At 45.7% G+C, this 20580-nt stretch overlaps 1 protein-coding gene across 1 annotated transcript in view; it reads right to left on the bottom strand.

Annotated features, from left to right (window-relative positions):
* Positions 1 to 15506: 15506 nt before the first annotated feature.
* LOC144817846 (uncharacterized) overlaps positions 15507 to 20580 on the bottom strand; it is a 239179-nt gene continuing 234105 nt past the window's right edge. Inside the window, exon 5 of the mRNA XM_078674707.1 lies at positions 15507 to 19345. Coding sequence (XP_078530833.1) covers positions 19129 to 19345 — 217 coding nt within the window. The 3' untranslated portion in view covers positions 15507 to 19128. The remainder of the gene's footprint in view (positions 19346 to 20580) is intronic.

Genomic DNA, 20580 nt, shown 5'->3' with positions numbered 1-20580 from the left:
AGAAGAAATGAAAGCATTTCTTCGTGACAGAGCATGGTTGAAGCAGGCGCTATTTTCTGATGCTAAACCTTGTGAACTTTTTTAAGTAAATAGGGCTTATCGTAGGAAACCTTGAGATTGCATGTGAATGCCCATTGTACGCCCCCTTTGCCATAAGTAAAGCAAAGCAGCGCTATGCTGAAGGAGAAGGAAGACATCAGGGATGTCCAGAATCTCATACATATCTGGAGGAAAGTGCTGTTCTCTCAGCGATAGGAATCGTGGTTTAATAACAGTACTTTTCCAAGTCAGCCTTGGTGTCAGAATTGTAATGCCATGTTGTGTCAGCCTTTATGGGGTAACCCAACCAAAAATACAGGGCGAGAGAGTGTAATCTTTACATTTTAAGGCAAATGTCACACTCATTTCATCCCAATCGAGCAATTGGGTATTTGCGCAAGCGGCGTGAGTCTTCTCTGCGCAGCTTAGGGGCTCTCGCTAGCCGCAAATGTTCTGAATGCTGCCTCCCATTGCTTGACATGGGGGACAAGTAGCTGATTTCCAATGCATCGCAATACCACGTTTTGCCATGATCAGCAGGAGATCAGCTTAATTAGTCCTTGCTTTACCAGGTTTAGGGCGGGGGCCAGGTCAAAGAGTCAGGCTTCCGGGGTTGTATAACATTCTCTCCCTGTCACCGGCTTCAAGGTGTCCTGGATCTTGTGCCAGAAGGATGACGCTACTGGACAGTCCCAAATCATAAGGAAAAAGTCCAGTTGGCAGCAGGGACAGGAAACTATCCCAGTGGGTTGCAGCTTACCAATCATGCGGGGGGTCAAGTAAACACTCTGTGTCGGATAGTTCCGGATTTGTTGTAGCCTCACATTGTGGGTCAGTTTCCTAGGGTATGCGAGGAATCGGTCCCACTCCTTGTCTGTGAGAGGGTGGTCTAAATCAGCTTCCCAATGGAATTTAAGTTTAGCCAACGGAGGGGTGCGTAACACATTTTGGGATCGATTAACCATGCAACCAGCCTCTCCCCAAATCAAAGGGTCTGCATAGAACGGTGTGATTGCGGTTCAGAGCTAGTGATGTGTCAGAGAATATGCATTTGCGCTAGCACCGCCCTAAGTATTAGAAAGATCCCTTGGGTGAGTTTAGTTGTGTTGAGTAAAGAGCTGAAAGGTATTGGTGCTCCATTATCGAATACATCTCCCAGCGTTGATAGCCCTAGTACTTCCCATTGTGCCACTGTTCGGCTGCCACTCCTGTCAGTCGGGCAAAAAATGTTGCTAGAGGGTATGTTGGGGGCATGAGTGATTTTCTATGGCAATATGGTGCAACCTTTAAAAGACAGAACATGGTAAGTCGAGGTTGCATCGGTTTTAGGATCCAATGTGCTACATGAGTCACCTTTGACAGCAAGGCATGATGTGGCAGCTCATTGAGCTTCCGTTCACTGACTAGTAGCATAGCCATTGAGTTTGGGCCACCAGATAATACAACTTAAAATCAGTAAATCTCCTCCTGTATAGCCCTGTGTGCTGCTTAAGATTTGCTAGGAACACCTTGGAGCGACTGCCATTCCAAATCAGGTCAACTAATAGGCCATCAAGCTCTCGAAAGTGCTTTTTTCCCCAGACTTTTATAGAGCGCAAACTTGACCCGAAGGTATTGGAGTGCTTGACACGAGCACCAGTTTCCTTACACAAGGTCACATCCATTTTTGTTGGGCATGGGGAGATTATGGGGCATATTAGCAAGAAGAGTGGATAATTATCGCTAACCCTGGTTTGCAGCATTTTTTTATCACCGTTTATTGCTGGATATTATCGCTGAGATAGCGCGTTATTAGCAACGCTTATCTCGAAGGCGATAACAAATCCAGAAATAGCGTGAGAATACCAGCTCTAAATGAACTGCGCTAATGAAAAGCTTGCTAATAGGCAAGTGTGTACTTAACCTAACAATCCACCCCCCATTGACAAGATGGCTAAGTCAAGTTTTCATCAGGCGTTAAAAACCAGCGATAATCTCGGTTAGCAAGACTGTTTTATCGCTTCGCGGGTATTGATAATAGGGGGAAGTTGTGTTTGCGACTGTTTCCCTTTACTTTTAGTGAGGAACGCCAACTTTGCATGTCACTGGCGATAAATATCGCTGACATGCAAAGCGGCAAAAAAACGGGCGCTATTGCTAGTAAACTGTCGCTAACAGCTGTTAGCGACAGCTTGCTAATAGGGCAATAAAAATATCACCGCTTTAGAGGCAAAATGTGCAGCTAAAGCGGCGATACAGCCCTAGATAATATGCCCCTAAGTGATTTGCCCAGAATCGCAGGATGTTGAGTGTCATTGCAGAGACTCGAACCCGGTTCTCCAGATTTGAGATCGACCGCCCTAGCCTGTTTGGCCACATCCTCTCCTCTCTGGGCAGAATATACGGGAAGTTGCTGTAATATTAAAGAAGTCGAGGCAACAATATTTTTGACAATGCTATCTGCCCAGCAGCTGTGAGTGGAAGAGAGCGCCAGGAAGTCTCTTGTGAATGGAGGGTTCTCACCATCCGCCCAGTATTCCTGTCTATTACATCTGCGCCTGAGTGGTAAACCTGCACTCCCAGATATTTGAAGGTAGAGGTTTCCCATTTAGGAAGAATGGACGTGGTGGTCTCCAAGACCAATGGTGTTCTGCACCTCAAAGGGTAGATGATGGTCGTGCCCCAATTCGCCGCAAGTCCAGATAATTTACTACCAGTGTTCTTGAATTACCTCTTCTATACTGTCTTTCACCCTCTGCATATACAATAACAAATCATCAGCATAGAGGGAGAAGAATCATGGGGGACATTACCCTGGGACCCCCCTAAAGCCCATTTACCCATTTCCCTGCTGGTTGATTGAATATGTGCTGGAAACTGTTCGAGCACAAGAGCGAAGAACAAAAGGGAATTGGGGCATCTCTGTCTGGTCCTCCTGTTTGCCTGCCTCCGATCCGAAAATACCAGCCAGGCATACATGTGCTGTTGGTGAGTCCTAGAAAACTCATCCATTTATGAGATGTGCCCCTGAGGCCAAAGCGAACAAACACCTTATTGAGGTATCTCCAACTGAGGATGTCAAATGCTTTCTCCATATAGGCGGTGAGCACCTCTGCATCTGACCACAACTAGGGGGCCCTCTAAGCAATGTAAACTAGCCGCCGTATATTTTGAGAAGTGTTGCGGCTTGGGAGCAAGCCACCCTGGTCGACATAGTTAACGCGCGTCATATATGAAAACAGTCAGTTAGCGAACAGTTTGCCTAATATGTTATAGTCCGCATTTAATATAGAAAGGGCACAGTATGACACTAAGCTGTCTGGGGGCATTCCTGGTTTCAGTGATTTTAGTGCTTCTAGAGACATGGGTGGCTGCATCATTCTTTCAAGTGCCTCATTCTACAGTGTGACCACCTGGTCCTTAAAAGTGTCATAGAATTAGAGGCGAGAGACTGTCCACTCCTGGGACTTCACATCACACCAGAGAAGTCATGTTGTCCTTCACTTCTTGTGTAGATATAGGACGCCCAAGTGCACTCACATCCTACTGTGTCACCTAGGGTCGTGGGATGTCTCAGAGCTTGTATCCTTCCCAGGATCAAGTCTCCTCAACACCACTGCTTGTAGGGTGCCTCATTGGGCCTCCTTAGTTTTGAATCCTTGGTTTTGGGCACTGGATTAATACACAAAATTGAGAAGCGTCAATTAGAATACAAAATGTAATAAAATCCTACAAAATGTAATAAAATCCCTAAACACAAACGACAGCAGTGGAGAAGACTGATTACCTGTTTTTGTTATAACTTCATACGTTAAAACATCAAAACCAAGGATTCAAAATGGTGGCCCAACGAGGCACTATACAAGCAGCGCTGTCGGGGAGGCACGATCCTAGATAGGATATGTGCGCAGATATTTAGCATTTTACACTCTCTCAGTGCTTAATTTGTAAAAAACATAAGTGCCAGGGCTCTCGGCAAGAGGCCACCCCAACTTGCACCACCCATTGCCCCTGGTAGCGCTGTGAATGACAGTACCTACTCAACTACTAACCCTCACACTGCTACGGGTGTGACAATTCAGGCTGTTGGAGGCCCCCAAAGCTATAATATTGGCTTGGGAGCAGGTATTAATTGTTTTGAATGGATATTAAATTAATAAACAACTGTTGTTCTGGCTATCTCGGAATTACACAAACAGGGCCACTATATGGCAGCTCTCATAAGTGCTGAGCTCCAGAAACCACATGCCCACATTAGGCACTGCTCTGGATCAGAGGGTGTTATTCCTTAAACATGTAATGAGTACAAAAAGGATGAACATACACATGATATACATGAGTGCAAGGATCCAAAGCATACATGCATTGGATGTCTGAAGATATCATCAATGGCGGAGTCGCCCCCCTCGTCACAATTGGAAGATGTGTCTACAATAATCTAGGACAGCTGTGTGGATGTCTCCTTCTTAATGACATAGTGTCCCGCTCTAGTCCATTATTCCTGTCAGTACAATCTCTCGCCTATCTGAATTGGCCATCCACGCTAGGAGTTTACTGGACTTGTCCCCCTTCAGGTGTTGGTGGGCTGCATATGCTGCATAATCCATGCAACGTTGTTTTTCTACCAGGTATGCTATGTGATATATATATATATGGTGACCCAAAGGCATCCCACCGCTAAGAGAGAGGAAGCACGGCAAGCCTAAGAAAGAACGTAGGTAACCATAAAAAGATCACCGTGGAAAGAGCCAGGTTTTAATGGCTTTTCAAAAAAGCAGCTCATTGTCCAGTTGCCTAATGGCCAAGGGGAGAGAATTCTAGAGCTTAGCAACATTAAATAGATAGGTGTGTTCCTCCTTTACATCATGCAGGGTTGCAGCATAAATGCTGTCTGAGGTGTCTTTTTTCTCTGGATCTCAAATTTGTTCATATAACATTGTAAGCTGTTGGTCTATCATTCATCGAATCCCTACTGAGGTACATACACAATGGCCTCTAAGGGCCACTTTAAAGGTCACCCATACCATTAAATAAGAGTATGTTAAGTCTACACAGTCCTAGAAAAAATGTGTTATGTATATCCTCACCAATGAGAAAAAAGCTATGTCCTCTAAAGCCTCACATTGTGATCTCCATGTAGGGATAGGTGTGGTTCCTCTCTCCCATGATAATTTTAGTACGAGCGGGCTGTGGTTAGAAACAGCCCAGCCTAGATACTCAGCCGTGAGGAGCCTCAGAGAGAATAAAAGAACAGCAAATGATGCAGTCTAAGTGGACATGGATGTTATGTACTGTTGAATAATACGAGAACTCCTGCGTGGTTGGGTGTTTGTGGCACCAAAAGTCCCAGTGAGCCGTTCAATCCCTGAGGGCCTTGGCATCATATGTACCGGAGAGCCGGGGAGGGTGAGAGCGATCTAAATGTATGTCTAGGATCCCATTAAAATCACCTCCTATTATGGCAAGGTGGTTAGGCCAATTAACTATCAATAGGGAGAGGGTTGAGTAAAAAATATTGCTTGTCCCACATTCGGTACATAGATAGTACCCAACAGTCTGCCATCGCCCACCCATTCTATAACATGCCTGTTGTTTGTGTCATTAATGCGACTACAGAGTTGAAACAGTACAGCTAGGCACACCCAGGTAAGGGAGCCTCTGGCGTCGGAGGAGAACTCAGTAGCTACCTCCTGCCCAATCCATCTGGCTTTATGTCTTGATCCTTCCAGTGGCCCATGTGCGTCTCCTGAAGCAGCGTAAGGTGAACCCCTCTCAGCCTTAGAAAGGAGTGTGCAGTATATCATTTACATGCTGCAGACATTCCATGATAGAATCTTTGACGTTTTCTTCCAATTCTTGTGTCCATTTGAGAGGATTCCTGGACCTGTTCGGGACCCATTGGTCGCCTACCCTGATGTGGCCAAACCGCCCACCTCTCCTTTCCAGGCCAGGACCCAAACATACTCTGACCGAAAAAAATCCCAACTAACAAACTGGTAACAGAAAAATGAAATGTGCGCATCTGCTGCATGCGTCCTGTCAACAAGAGGCGTAAACGTGCTGTGGTGTGGAGAAGTGGGGGACCTGTGTTCAGCAGGGATCCCTTGGAATGAGAAAGGACGGGCTCACTGCCGGCACACCCTTCTGCATGTAACCCAGAGTGAACAAACCATCCCAGTATTAGCTGCATGCATAGATTGCGTTGAGCTGTGGAGAGCCACAGATACAAAGGAAACATCTAGGTTATACATCAATTACACAGCTGAGGGAGGCCAGTAGGAGCAAGCATCCTAGACCCACAGTGAAGTGCAGGTATTAAGATCAATCAAATCAGATCATATCATTGGCAGGTTGTGGTGGGACCATTGGAAGAAGGATGGACATCTTGCTACTGGTGTCAGTGCCGGCGTTGAATCGTGGTGCGCTAGGGTGGTAATAGGCAAAGGCAGTTGGGGTTTTTCCAAACCACACCACGGTGTCAATAGCTGCTGGTTGGTCAGGACAGGCCTTAGAAAGTGATGGTGGGAAGAGGGATTGCTCCAGCGCACCCTCCTATGCCACCCAGAGGGCCTCCTTGAGATCTAGATGTCAGCCCAGACCCTGATTTTCTGTTTGCTATTTCATGTTGTTTGGCCAAGTCCCAATCCTCCTCCAGTTCAGTAAAAAAAACAGGCGCCTTTGTCAGCTGTGATCTTCAGTTTGGCTGGGAATAGGAGAACATTGCTAAGACCCATGCAGAGGAGTTTGCACTGAACCTCAGCGAAGCTGGCTCTACGCCTTTGCAATGCCAGTGTGTAATCAGGAAAGATCATCATCACTTTTCCAAAACCCACTTTGAAATATCTGTCCTGGCACGATTGGGGGTTATTGTCCTCCATGCCCCCTGGCAACCTCTATGATGCCTTGATCTCTCTTCAATGTCCTTGGCCCTCCCCTCTAGAAAGCACACTTGACCAGTGAGATCCTACACCTGTTTTTGAAGATCAGAAGTCTGGGGTTGGACTTCCAGTATGGCTGTATCTGTGGTTCTAATCCCGTCATATAATTTCCACAAGTCATCTCTTAGGAGGCTTAAGTCTGCAGCCAGCCCAAAAACGTTATCATTAGGTGTTGTCTTGGTATCTAACACTACCGCCAGGATCTTGTCAAGTCTAGTTTGTGCTAGATCGACGACTTCTGATCTGCCCCAGGAACTGAGTCCAGTAGCGGGGTCTCTGTTGACCTCCAGAGATGCCGTGCCATAGACAGTGGGTCGTCAATTTAGCAGGGAGTCTAGATTTGCCCATGATGAGAGAGCCAAATAAATGCCACCCACCTCACCCAGCCAGTCATGTGGCCGTAGTAGTGGAATGTTTACTATGCTGGTGGCACGAGCAGCTGGCTTGTGCCACATAATATTCAGAAGAGTGCACTGCCTTTACTCGCCATCCGGCAGCATGAAAGAGAGGAACCAATGGGGACTCTGCAGAGGTCCCCAGAAGAGCCTTCTGGCCTGTGCTGCTAAATCACATGGCATCCCCGGCCGAGTGAGCGGCCTTCCAACGCTGCAACAGGTATCAATTTGCGTCACGCACATGTCCTCACCTGGTATCCCAGTGTGGAGGGGGCAACAGTGCGCCACTCGGTCACTGAAGGGGGGTTCCTGCTCTCCTAGGTCGCACAGGCATGGGCAGTTCCAAGTGCTGCAAGCAAAATCTACAGTGCCCTGGACCCTCAACTTCTTCCAACTTTACAATTGTTGTGTAATCGAGTTATTGTACATAAATTATCTTCCTCCCCCCAAATGCCCTCGGCATTCTCCTTGCTTCAAGGTCAGGCCACAGGTTTGTCCAGCCTGCTCCCCAGCTCAATCAGGCCTCCTTGTGGCTCCAGCACCTCATCTCGAAAATGGGGACCCCCGCATAGTCAAGCGCCCTACTTTGATTAGATCCAGGGGGCCACCTTAGGGTGTTGCGGGGGCCATAGGTTGCAGGGCCGGTCCTCCCCCACCAGGCGTCTTCTCCGCGTTTCCCCTGCCCACACGAGCCTGGGGTCAATCAACGCAGTGGCATCTTGGTCCAAAGGGGCCCAAAATCAGGTACCCCACTGAGCAGCTTCCAAGGGCAGGGGCCGCAGGCATTTTGAGAAATGCAGAGGAGACCACAAACCAGTGCTAAACCGGTGGTTTCCGGTGCTCGGCACAGGCACTTAATTGTCAACTCCGGGTCTTATGACATTCTACCACATGGTGGTGCTATATATCTAATTTAGAGATGAGGAGAACAACAGTTTGCCTATTTTTACTGTATATTGAATTAATATTGGCATAGCCAATTGGTCTCGCATTTGGGACCTTATAAGTGTTTAGGCATGCAACAGTTGGTGTTGTTGCACCAAGGATATTCTGCTGCATAATTAAATACTTATAGGGTCCAAAAAGCAAGACCTATTGGCTATGCCAATGCTTGTTGGTTTTTTGTTGCGGTTTTAAGTTGCCAAATCTACAATAGCTAGACATGGTTTTTGTTAACAGTTATTTGCATCAAATGAACTTGTTTTCATTGCTCTGAATGTTGTTTCCATTCTGGTTGTAGAAAGCAGTCATTCACGGGGGTGTGGGGGCTGCCTAGCTGTGCGCTTGTGCCGAACTTTGCAACTGAGAAAAAGCCTGGTGCGTGCACTGACGGCTGGTTGTGTGTGTGCCTGGTGGAAGCGTGCACTGCTGGCTGGTGGTGTGTGTTCCTGGTGGTAGCGTGCGCTGGTGGTGTGTGTGCCTGGTGAAAGCGTGCACTGACGGCTGGTGGTGCGTGTGCCAGGTGAAAGCGTGCACCGACGGCTGGTGGTGTGTGTGTGCCTGGTGAAAGCATTCACTGACAGCTGGTAGTGCGTGTGCCCGGTGAAAGCGTGCACCGACGGCTGGTGGTGTGTGTGTATGCCTGGTGAAAGCGTGCACTGACAGCTGGTGGTGTGTGCCTGGTGGATGCGTGCACCGTTGGCTGGTAGTGTGTGTGCCTGGTGGAAGCGTGCACTGACAGCTGGTGGTGTGTGTGCCTGGTGGAAGTGTGCACTGATGGTTGGTGGTGTGTGTGCCTAGTGGAAGTGTGCACTGACGGCTGGTGGTGTGTGTGCCTGGTGGAAGCGTGAACTGACGGCTGGTGGTGTGTGTGCCTGGTGGAAGCGTGAACTGACGGCTGGTGGTGTGTGTGCCTGGTGGAAGCGTGCACTGACGGCTGGTGGTGTGTGTGCCTGGTGAAAGCGTGCACTGACCGCTGGTGGTGTGTGTGCCTGGTGAAAGCGTGCACTGACAAGTAATGATGTGTGTGCTTGGTGGAATCGCGCACTGACGGCTGGTGGCGTGTATGCCTGGTGGAATCGTGCACTGATGGCTGGTGGTGTGTGCCTGGTGGAAGCGTACACTGACGGCTGGTGGTGTGTGTGCCTGGTGGAAGCGTGCACTGCCGGCTGGTGGTATGTGTGCCTGGTGAAAGCATGCACTGACAGCTGGTGGTGTGTGTGCCTGGTGGAAGCGTGCACTGACGGCTAGTGGTGTGTGTGCCTGGTGGAATCATGCACTGACGGCTGGTGGTGTGTGTGCCTGGTGGAAGCGTGCACTGACGACTGGTGGTGTGTGTGCCTGGTGGAAGCGTGCACTGACGGCTGGTGGTGTGTGTGCCTGGTGAAAGCGTGCACTGACGGCTGGTGGTGTGTGTGCCTGGTGAAAGCGTGCACTGACAGCTGGTGGTGTGTGTGTCTGGTGAAAGCATGCACTGACAACTGATGGTGTGTGTGCCTGGTGGAATTGTGCACTGACGGCTGGTGCTGTTTATGCCTGGTGGAAGCGTGCACTGATGGCTGGTGGTGTGTGTGCCTGGTGGAATCGCGCACTTATGGCTGGTGGTGTGTGCCTGGTGGAAGCGTGCACAGACGGCTGGTGGTGTGTGTGCCTGGTGGAAGCGTGCACTGGCAGCTGGTGGTGTGTGTGCCCGGTGGATGCATGCACTGACAGCTGGTGGTGTGTGTGCCTGGTGGAAGCGTGCACTGATTGCTGGTGGTGTGTGTCCCTGGTGGAATCGTGCACTGACGGCTGGTGGTGTGTGTGCCTGGTGGAAGCTTGCACTGATGGCTGGTGGTGTGTATGCCTGGTGGAAGCATGCACTGACGGCTGGTGGTGTGTATGCCTGGTGGAAAGCGTGCACTGACGGCTGGTGGTGTGTGTGCCTGGTGAAAGCGTGCAGTGAAGGCTGGTGGTGTGTGTGCCTGGTGGAAGCGTGCACTGATGGCTGGTGGTGTGTGTGCCTGGTGAAAGCGTGCACTGATGACTGATGGTGTGTGTGCCTGGTGGAAGCAGGAGCATTCACAGTGATAGAAGACACAAATGAAACTGACGAAGAGGAGGAGGGGAAGGAGGGGGAGGGGGGAGAAGGGAGGGGGAGTGCGAGCAGAGGAGCATGATTCACAGCTAGAAGACACAAATGAAGCTGATCAGGAGGGAGGGGGAAAAGGGAGTGGGTAGTGCAAGCAGAGGAGCCTTATTACAGCAATAAAAACACAGAACGTGAACACAAGCTGTAGGCCAGCAAAAGCATCTGGTGGCACTTTTAAAAGCCACTTTCTAAATGTCTCGAAAAGAGACAGCGCATGTGTTGTCTCATGCGAGACCTAAAAATGACTTATACCTGTCACTCAAGCCATTTTTATAGCATTGGGGCATGGAATAGCTTGAGTTGTTACACTTGTAGGAGTGTGATGCTTAGTAGTTACGTTGGTACTGTCATTTGCAGCTCTATAAGGGGCAATAGGTGTCGCAAGCTGCAGTTTCCTTCTGACAAGAGCCCTGGAATGTATATATATATATATTTTTTACACATGAAGCGCTACCGCAAAGCACAGCCTGGTCCCCACCCTGTGTTAGTGCCTCTTGCGCTGTATATTCACAGATGAGCACGGGGGAGAGCTCGCCAGGCATGAGCTACATACACGTGGCAAGTAACCATGACAACAAAATCAGCTGAGGAAGCTAGTCTGCAAAAATCTGTCTACAGTGGCAAGGTGCAGCTCGCTTTGCCGGAGAGATAGGCACACCAGGTGCGCAGAGTTAACCTGAGCAAGATAACATTGTGGTTACAGGTTATTATAGTCAAAACCTTATAATAAAAAAAAGAAAATTACATCTAAAGCATTCTTAACTCCACATCTACTTATCTTCACAATATGCTGGTCTTGGAAATAAGTGCACGTTGATTGGAAAACTGTTTAGGGAGAACACCTTGAAAATCCATATGGTCTGTGACCAACCTTCTCCCACATCGTGGTATTCCTGTTGCATGCATCACATGGTTAGGCTTGGTATGTGGTAAGGTGAAACATTATTTGGTCAAAGAGTTAGCGCCCCTCCACCCCCCACTCCATCCCAAAGATAAGGGTACTGTAAGGCAACATTAAGGACTATTGAATACAAGAATGGGATGGAGGATACTAATGCATCTTCCCCAGCTCTGGAGCACATAAATCAATCACACCACACGCTGAGCTGATTCATAGATGTCTTCATTCTCCAATATACAATCATACTCTGCACGAATAACGTCATACTTCCGCTAACCACACCTTAACTCCCCCCAGAATATTCCTTAGTTCCTGTTCAGTGTCCACCCAGGGGTCTAGCGCATAGATCATCAATATGCTACATCCTCACCTTCATTAAATAGAAAGTGGCAGACATCATTAAGAACTCACATTTCCCAAACAGTCGGAGAGGCACTCGCACTTGTCTGCCAGCTCGGGTGATCCGAGATGAGCAAAGAACACCCTGACCAGGTATGGTGGCACAGGCTCAGATAATCGAGCAAGACTTGTGAGCGGGGTCACACGAAGTTCCATGAGTTGACAACTGTTGAGGTAGATGTTTAAAATGTGATGTGTCCCTTGTGATGTGCTTTCTGGGATGATGTGCTGTCATCATGTGACCTTTGCAAGCTATAATCTGAATGGGTCAGTGTCAAAGGGAGTGTCTGTTTCCTGTTTTTGTCTCCGTTTAACCAGAACCCAATCTCCTTTGTTAAAGACGGTTTCCTGGATACACTGGTGCTTGTCAGTATATATTTTCATCATGCTATTCTAATTAGCTTTAGGGGTCTGAACTTTGTCGGTACTCACTGATCTATCCAATGTTCATTGAGGTAGTTTTGTTCTTATGTCTCTCCCAAATAGCAAGGTGGCGGGACTCTCAACAGTCGTGGAATGAGGAGTTGATTGATAGGCTAGAAAGGCCTGACACAGGACTTGGTTGTGATCGATTCCTTCTATGACACTCGTTGAATCACTCTCCTTAGAGTGCCCAGGACTCGCTCAACGACACCATTGGCTTAGGGCCAAAGGGGTGTGCTTCTTTGATGTTTTACATCAAGTCGGCCAAGAAATTCTTTGAGCTCTTTGCTATTGAATGGCAGGCCATTGTCAGATTTGAGGACTTCAGTAATGCCCCACGCTGCAAAGATGCCATCAAGTGCTCTCTAGGTGGCTACAATACCACCGTGTCCTTCACGGGCCAGTTTGATTACTTGCTGTCGTAGGCTCTCCGTTATAATGATTCTCGAGCCTATCAATATTATGCCTTCTTGAGTGACTGCTAACTCATCTTGCACATTCTTGAACTTTTGAAATTCAACATATCAGTAAGGAGTCAAGTACTCTTTCTCCAAGACTGTGTTGTAATCAGGTCTTTGATGATATGCAGGTCTTTGTCTGTGTTGCTGGTAGCAATGATTTGTTCCACAGACAGAGCCACCGGAGTGCTGGACCTCACAATGAAATTGAGATACTCTTCAGCCTTGGATGTTAAACTCTGTCATTGTAGGTGCACTCGTGAAAAGTAGTCTGCAGGGTTCTCATCCTTCTCTGGCTTATGTAGGATCAAATGGTCATACTCTTGCAATCTTAACCCCCCAGCTCTCGATGCACAGGGCATCTTGGCTTTAAGATTTCCAAAAATAGTAAGCAGTGCTTAGTGATCCATTATGACAGTAAATCGTTTTCATAGAGAAAGACATGAAAATGTTTGCAGGCCCAAACTACAGCAAGACTTTCCTTCTCCAGCTGAGAATAGGCACGTTCTGTTTCAGATGAGCTTCAACTGGCGTAAGCCACAATGTTTCTTGGAGGGTCTGGATGACCGTTGTGCTGAGCAACGATTGCCTCCAGCCCTAATGGGCTCACATCTACTGTGATTTCACTATTTAAATTGGGGTCAAGATAGGCCATTTCAGTTGCCATCTCAATCGCATGTTTTCTGTCTTTGAAACTTTGTTCGCATTCAGGGGACCACTGAAACAGGACGTTTCACTTTGTCAAGTCTCTCAAAGGAGCACTCACTGTAGCAAAGTTGCAAATGTAGCTTGAGTAATAACTGGTCATGCCTAAAAGGATTGCAGTATGGTAACATCTTGTCCAGGTCTGGAGTCATTACCCCATCAGAGAACATATGCCCAAAGAACTTGAGTTTAGTTTTGTGAAATATACCATTTGTGGTAGAGTGCTTCTGAAACATTCTAGCATCCAGTTTTCCTTTCTGCAGTGACACACTTCATTTCTCCTTGGCTCTGCACACTGTTATGAAATGGTGCTCTTTCCCACAGCCCTTGCAAAGTTGTCCGATGGCGGGATATTTACCATCATGGAGAAATCAAAATCCACATCAGAAGCATAGCTTTGATTTCTTCGAGGTTGTCAACTTGCATGGATCTGTTTTGCACCTATGTTTGCTTTTTCATGGTCAGTGTTGATTCATTATGTGTTATTTCTGCTTCCATGTCAGCAGCTTGTCGTTCTGCTCATTATTCGACTCCTGTAGCCATCTGCATTTCTCTAGACTGAGTGTGTCTCTCAACAAGCATCTTTTAAAGAATTGCAGAGACAGCCATCAATGATTCTGAGACATATGGCTTTCGTCCTTGTTAAAGTTACAGTGTTTGATGAGTGCAATAAATCTTTCAACAACTCATCCATCATTTCACCAGCTTGTTGTGCTTGGTTGAAGATGTATCTTTCATAGTCTACGTTCGGCATCGGATTGAATTTGGCTTCCAAAAACTCCTTTATCTGTTGGTATTATGTTGCATTAGTTTGCGAGACTTTCTTTACCACTACTTTCACTCCATCACCTGCAAGTTTTTTCAAGTATTTAATAATTTTCTTGTTGTCTTCTTATTATATGCATCTATGAAGTCAATGAACGTTTCAACCTACGCAGCTCACCTGGAACCCATGTTCTGTTTTTTGTGTGTGTCGAACGGCGCTGGAGGTTTCAGAAATGAAGCTGCAGTGTATCTCGCGTCCCCTTCTACTGCCAATAAAAGTATATGCTGTTCAGACAGCGTTTGTCATGTTGAATGTTACCTGCAACTTCTACAAGCATTGGCCTCACGATTGAGCCTGGATCTCCACGTCTGATTCGAGATCATAGACGGCTTTCTGTTTTTGATAGTGAATGGATTTCTGTATCTTGTATCTGGTTTTCTCTGCCATTGTCTTTGCTTCATTTGACTACTGCAGTGTGTTCCAGACACAGCATCTTTGCCGGCAACCTCACTGGCAATTTCATGGTGGGCTTTTTGAATATGCTCCTCTGCAGGGCCTTTAATTCTCTTTTCAGTTGCAGCCACGTACAAGCTGGAGCAGGGTTTTGACTCCACATGCACCAGTTGCAAGCTGTTTTGCATTGATCTGAGGCACATATGGCACGCACCTGCAGTGTGCTGTACCATTGCAAACTCTCAGAGACAGCAGCCTGGTTCTTCTTGGGCACGCATCTCATCCTCATCGCCAGTTGTAGCGCCGTCCCCAGCTTTGGCGCACATAAATGAACTACACCACATACAGAGCGGATTCATAGATATCTTTATACTCCAACATACAACCACACTCTGCACAAATAATGCCATACTTCCTTTAATCACACCTTAACACCTCCCAGCATATTACGTAGTTCCTGTTCAGAGTTCGCTCAGTTCCGCAAGGGTCCTAGCGCGTACGTTATCAATACACTACTGATACCAAGATTTCTAAGCAGGTGATGCAGAAACGTTGCAGAACACGTTTTATGGTAAGAATCTGATGGAGATGTGCCAGCAAGATGATTTAGTGAAATAGGCCCTTGTTCACCTGCAGGCAAAGTGTTCAAATTCAAACAAGGCTGATACTCAACCTTTCATACTGAGTTGATAACCAGAATATCAGTAAATTAATAACATGGTATTTACAAAGTTTTGAAACAGCAAAACCCAATGATATGACAAGTTAAAGTAGAGTTTTACTATTAGAAGTCTAACTCAACCTTTCATACATCTTAGCCAATAACTTGAGTGTCATTACCGTAGGTATTAATAACCCCTGTTAGAGTTTACAAATGTCAAAACCAATAATATGACATCTTGTATCAAGTTGTTATAGTACTCTGTTGCTATTGGAATTCACCAACAAAAAACATTAATAAGTAGAAACTTGAAGTCAGTATACAGTTTATTTAAATTCATTAAAAAGCAAGCTTATCATATAAACATAATCCTACATTAAATAAAGAGAGTAAGGACATTATAGCATTATGTATGAGCTTCCTCAAAAATCCATATCAATGCAGAACGAGAGTTTATACCACAAAAGGACGAACTACTGTACCATTTTTTTTACCAGTTCCACATTGCAAAGAAATCTCGAAACCCTTTGAAAAAGGAAACAACAAGAACATCTCTGTAAAAATGTAAAGCTGTTGCGTGGTTAACGCAGTTATTATTCGTAGGCTGCAGCAATTATTAACACATGCCTCCGCTGACCCCTGCGTGTCCAGATAAGCACTGTTGCGAATGTCCACGTTATTCACCATCTGTAATGTGAGGGTAACATACCACGCATGCGCAGGCTTTGCGTGTTCTATGACGTCTTGGGAGCGTCAGGAATTGACGGAGTGTTGGTAATGGCACGGACATGCCAAAGGGGCAGGGAAAGAACATGACAGAACTTGCCCTCTTCTTCCTGCTGCAACTTTACGCATCCTCACACGGCCCGCTTAGGAGGGAGGGAGGGAGGGGGGCGGGGGGGAGTTTGCCAGATAATCAATGCCTTTGTAGTAACAGTTTGCTTCTATTCACCTAATATGACTAAGAGGATAATTTGATAGAAAAGCCCACGAATGGAAACCTGCCAACATAGAACGATATAGAAACTCCCAGACAGTAACTTGGGGTCCCGAGTGACATCATAGACAATTCAAGCTTTGCTCCGGTGGTCTATTTGATGTCACTGAGAACCCCTTGGTGAAAATCATCTCTATAACTCACAATTACCCATCTATAATTACATATATTGGTAAGATCGATCATTAATTATGCCCCCCCCCCCCCAAAGTAGGTGCCAATAATTCTGAAGTTTGGAGAATGCAAGTAGTGCTAATTGATTTAAAATTGGCGGAGTTATGCATTGTGCAAAACTCATGTGAGTGGCTTCTGTTTGACCTTTGCATTGTATGATCATATGGCATTTATATAGCACACACATGGCATTGCTGCACGTTTTGGAGGATTTCTAAAAGGTTCAGATGTCGATATGTGTACGTGACTTTGCAAAAATGATTGCCATACGACTATATTCAGCCAATAGTTCAAAATATAATAAAGAACATGCTAACAACTGGATGTAAGACTATTTGCACTGATTTTTTCAAACAGCAGTTCGTGGTGGATATGGTTCAACTTCTAAGGGAAGTTTTAAAGTAGCTTTACAGACAGTTTTTTTTTTATTTTTCAGTTTTATATAAAGCGAACATGGCACATGGGCATTACAGCGCTTTTTATTAGCACCAGAATTCATTACACAATTTCTAGGCACAGTAGATTAAGTGATTTGACCAGAATCACAGGATGTTGAGCCAAAACCAGGACTCAAGCCTGGTTCCAGAATCACCGGATGTTGAGCAAAGACCAGGTCTGAAACCTAGTTCTACTGTTTAAAATGTTGATAGGTAGTGAGTAAATCCATGCTTACATTGAATAAGTACTCGTTCGTACTTGCATCCTAGAACCCATATTAGAAGACTAAGAATTAATTGGACTGCGTGCATTCATGAGTGCATATTCATTGCAAGGTCCTTTTTAATTCTGAGGGGGCTGGTTGGGGACTGTATAAGGAAGTCATGGTGCTACAGTATTTTTCTCTCCCCCCACTCAATTTGTGGCTCTTAATGTCACTGTTAGGCTGTGACATGAGGAACTGCGGAAGGGAGGATGCAAGTTATCCCCAATATAGCTGAGAGTCCTAGAAGCCATAACCACTCTAATCTTATAATGCATGAAGTGGGCATTGTGAGAAATCCCCCTTTTTGCGTGCTCACTCACATTTATTTGCTGAATTGTATTGCTGGTTTTTAGACTCTACACACTGGGACACTGTTGTTCAGTGCCTTGTGTATATGCTGTGATCCCTAAAACATGTAGAAATTGCCTAATCCTTGAATGGTGCATTTAACTGTCCTATACACCTATAGTGTAAGGTGTATAAACTGCATCCATGGAGAGTTAAATGTCACCTGTGGACTGCAGCATTTATTGTGACATCCACTAGCATGACAAGGAAAAATATGACTTCAAGCCTACCACTGTCGCCTGACTGCCACCGTTTAAACTTGCTGTGCAACCTGTTAAAATTACAATTTTGACAGCTCAAATCCTTCCTTTTAAGTATTAATCACCCCTGTTTAAGGCTTGTTGCCCAGAAAGTAGTATGCATGGTATGTTAAAGTGGGACATGTAGAAAATTAATGGTAACATGTCCTTACAGTGATGGGGCCCAAAAAGCTATTTACTCTGTTGCAGACCAAACTGCCCTGTGTAAAAAAACTAGAATGCAGATTAAAATACTGCTATCTCGAGAAATAAGTTAGCTAGAAAGATAATTAAATCATTATTTTTAATATATATTAAAAATCCAATTCAATGGTGAAGTCAGAGTTTTAATAAACATTAGGGAAAAGTAACTTTTAGAAAGTTACCCTTTACATGTCTGAGCATTCAGCGAGGCTAACTTGATTTATCACTCCAGCTACTCACAGCCAATGCTCAGCTTTGAATGAGGTGTGAAATTTCTCCCAGGAGCCCACAATACGTGGACCAAAATGGGCAGAGATGACTTCTCTAAAATCAATAAAATATGCAGGGTGGTGGCTCTGCCATTCTCGTTGACACTCCATTGTCAAATCCTGTATGACAGGCCTGTCTGACGCACATGGAAAAGTTTTGTGCCCTTCGAAGGGAGCAAATATGGTGTGGTCGCCTGTCTAGTTGCTGAAGGACTTTGCTTTTATCCTACCAGCCTTTAGTGTTACATGTGGGAGGACACTGGCATTACCACAGTACACTCCCCCAACCCTCGGAGCCCAGGTTTAGTGTGGCCCAACATTTGTGCCACCTTGAAAATGCCCAAAAATGTCATTATGGGTATGTTTGCAGTAAAGCAAACAGGAACCACTGCAGAATAGGTAGGTCAATGTCTGGGAACCTCTGCTCCATTGATCAGAGAGGAACTAGGAGTGTCTTAGGATGTTCCCCGCTTACAGGCTGGTGAACCCTACAGCCTGGACCCTCTCCCAGCCTTCCTCAGAATACTGCTGGACTTGCAACACGATATCAGGCAAACTGAAGTGTACACCTATAGTAGTTTGGTCACTAAATGAAGTTTGAGCAACAGCAGTGTTTTTGAGTAACTCATTGCATTGTAATGAGAAAGTAGGAGTGGGGTCGCATCAGGCAACATCTGGTTAACATGAAAAGAAATGTACATTAGAATAGCATATTATTGTAAATTCAGGATTATAAGAAACATATAAAACCAAATTCTTTGCTACAAAACCTTCCACATTGTGGGAGAAACTAAGTAGCTAGTTATAGCGACAAAAGCACATTTGGTCAATGTTTCTACACAGTGAGAAGGCAAAGGCAGAACAACTTATTCTTGTATTGTCATAAAGGATAAAGTTATTGACCAAATCTCTCATTGTTAAAAAAAACAACATGCATCTATAAATCGTCCTTTCGTAGCTCACGATGGAACATATTCTGCAAATGTCCCGGAATGTGTCCTGCGGTGTCAGTTTGTTTGGTAGCTGCTTTCGAAGAGAGGGGTGACTGTCCCATCCTTCCACTCGATCAGGATCTCCCCGTGCCTCAGGGAAGGTGAGCGGGAGGCTAAGCCACCATGCTGTGCCAGCCCCCCTTTTGCAGCGAGTGGCGCGTTCTCGTCTGCCAAATTTACCCCGTGCCAGGTCTGCGGATAGCTCTTTAGAGCACAAATAGTTTTCCTCTTCCTAAAAGGTGAGATGTATTACAGATTAGTTACTCCAGATACATCTCAATTGACCATTTGCTTTCATTCCATAACTGACACTGTCAACAGCAGAATGGATTTATACACAGACCACATTCTTCCCAACAATATCCGAACAAAATCAGCATTATAATATATCTCTCCGTTTTGCTTCAGCTGCACTCAAGTATAAAAGTAGCGAGAAGATACACTCACAATGACATGTTTTATGGTCACTTTTTCTAGATTTTCGATTTCTCTTAGGAGGTGGATGACTTTCACTTTTTCACATTTTTTTAAACTTGTCATCACAATGGAAGTGTTTGGTATTGATGCCTACGATACTTTTTTTTTTTTTTACTGTGCAATGTTTCTAGATGTATTAGGAGTTAAAAGATCCTGTACTAATTTGTTCTGTACCCAAACCAAGAGGTTAAATTATGTAACAAAGTAATGAACGCAGCACTGAAGCGGGGTCTAATACTTAGACTGAATGAGTCAGGTTTTAGGTCTCTGGATGGAAATCATGAAGTTAAAACAAGTTTTCATCTTATGATATTTGATTATTAATAATCTAGAAGTTAACTATAGAGGATACCTAATATCATGCATATTCAATCACTATTGTATGATTATCAGTATTATCAGTAGAGGGTGGTACTTGAGGGCACCCTCATTAAAAAAAATGAATATCATAGGACATCACTTCGTCATTACCCCAGTCAGGCACAGTGTTGCATGCACAAGTAACATCATCTGGCACCTTCCATCCTGAGAAAATAACATCAGCGCTGTGACCTTGAAAGTCTTGCAGCCCTGCAGTTCCCAAATCAGGAACTTACACTCCTTGGTAAACCTCAGCAAGTTAAGACTGTGTTTGGGTAATTCTTCTTGAAGACAACTCCTTTGTACTTACCTCTTTCTAGTCCTAATAGACGGATGTGCCAGTCCAGCCCGGAACCATGCATTGGCCTTCCAGTCTATGAGTAGCAGCACACCCACCTCAGGTCTTTTTCCAAAGCTTACGCCTGAAGCAGTTGAGCACCTACTTGATGGAGTTAAGTCGGGGTCGCCCTTGGATCCCTGTCCCTTAAAAGTTTTGAAAACGGCTAAGGCGGCTCTGATCCCGCATTTCACCACGGTCTTAAATTTAGCCATTTCACTGGGCCAGTATCCTCCGGTTTGGAAGGCGGCAGTGGTTAGGCCACCTTTAAAAAAGCCCTCATTAGACCCGTC

Source organism: Lissotriton helveticus, chromosome 2_1, assembly GCF_964261635.1.
Source record: "Lissotriton helveticus chromosome 2_1, aLisHel1.1, whole genome shotgun sequence".
Classification (NCBI taxonomy): Eukaryota; Metazoa; Chordata; class Amphibia; order Caudata; family Salamandridae; genus Lissotriton; species Lissotriton helveticus.
This window is presented reverse-complemented; position numbering and strand designations above follow the sequence as displayed.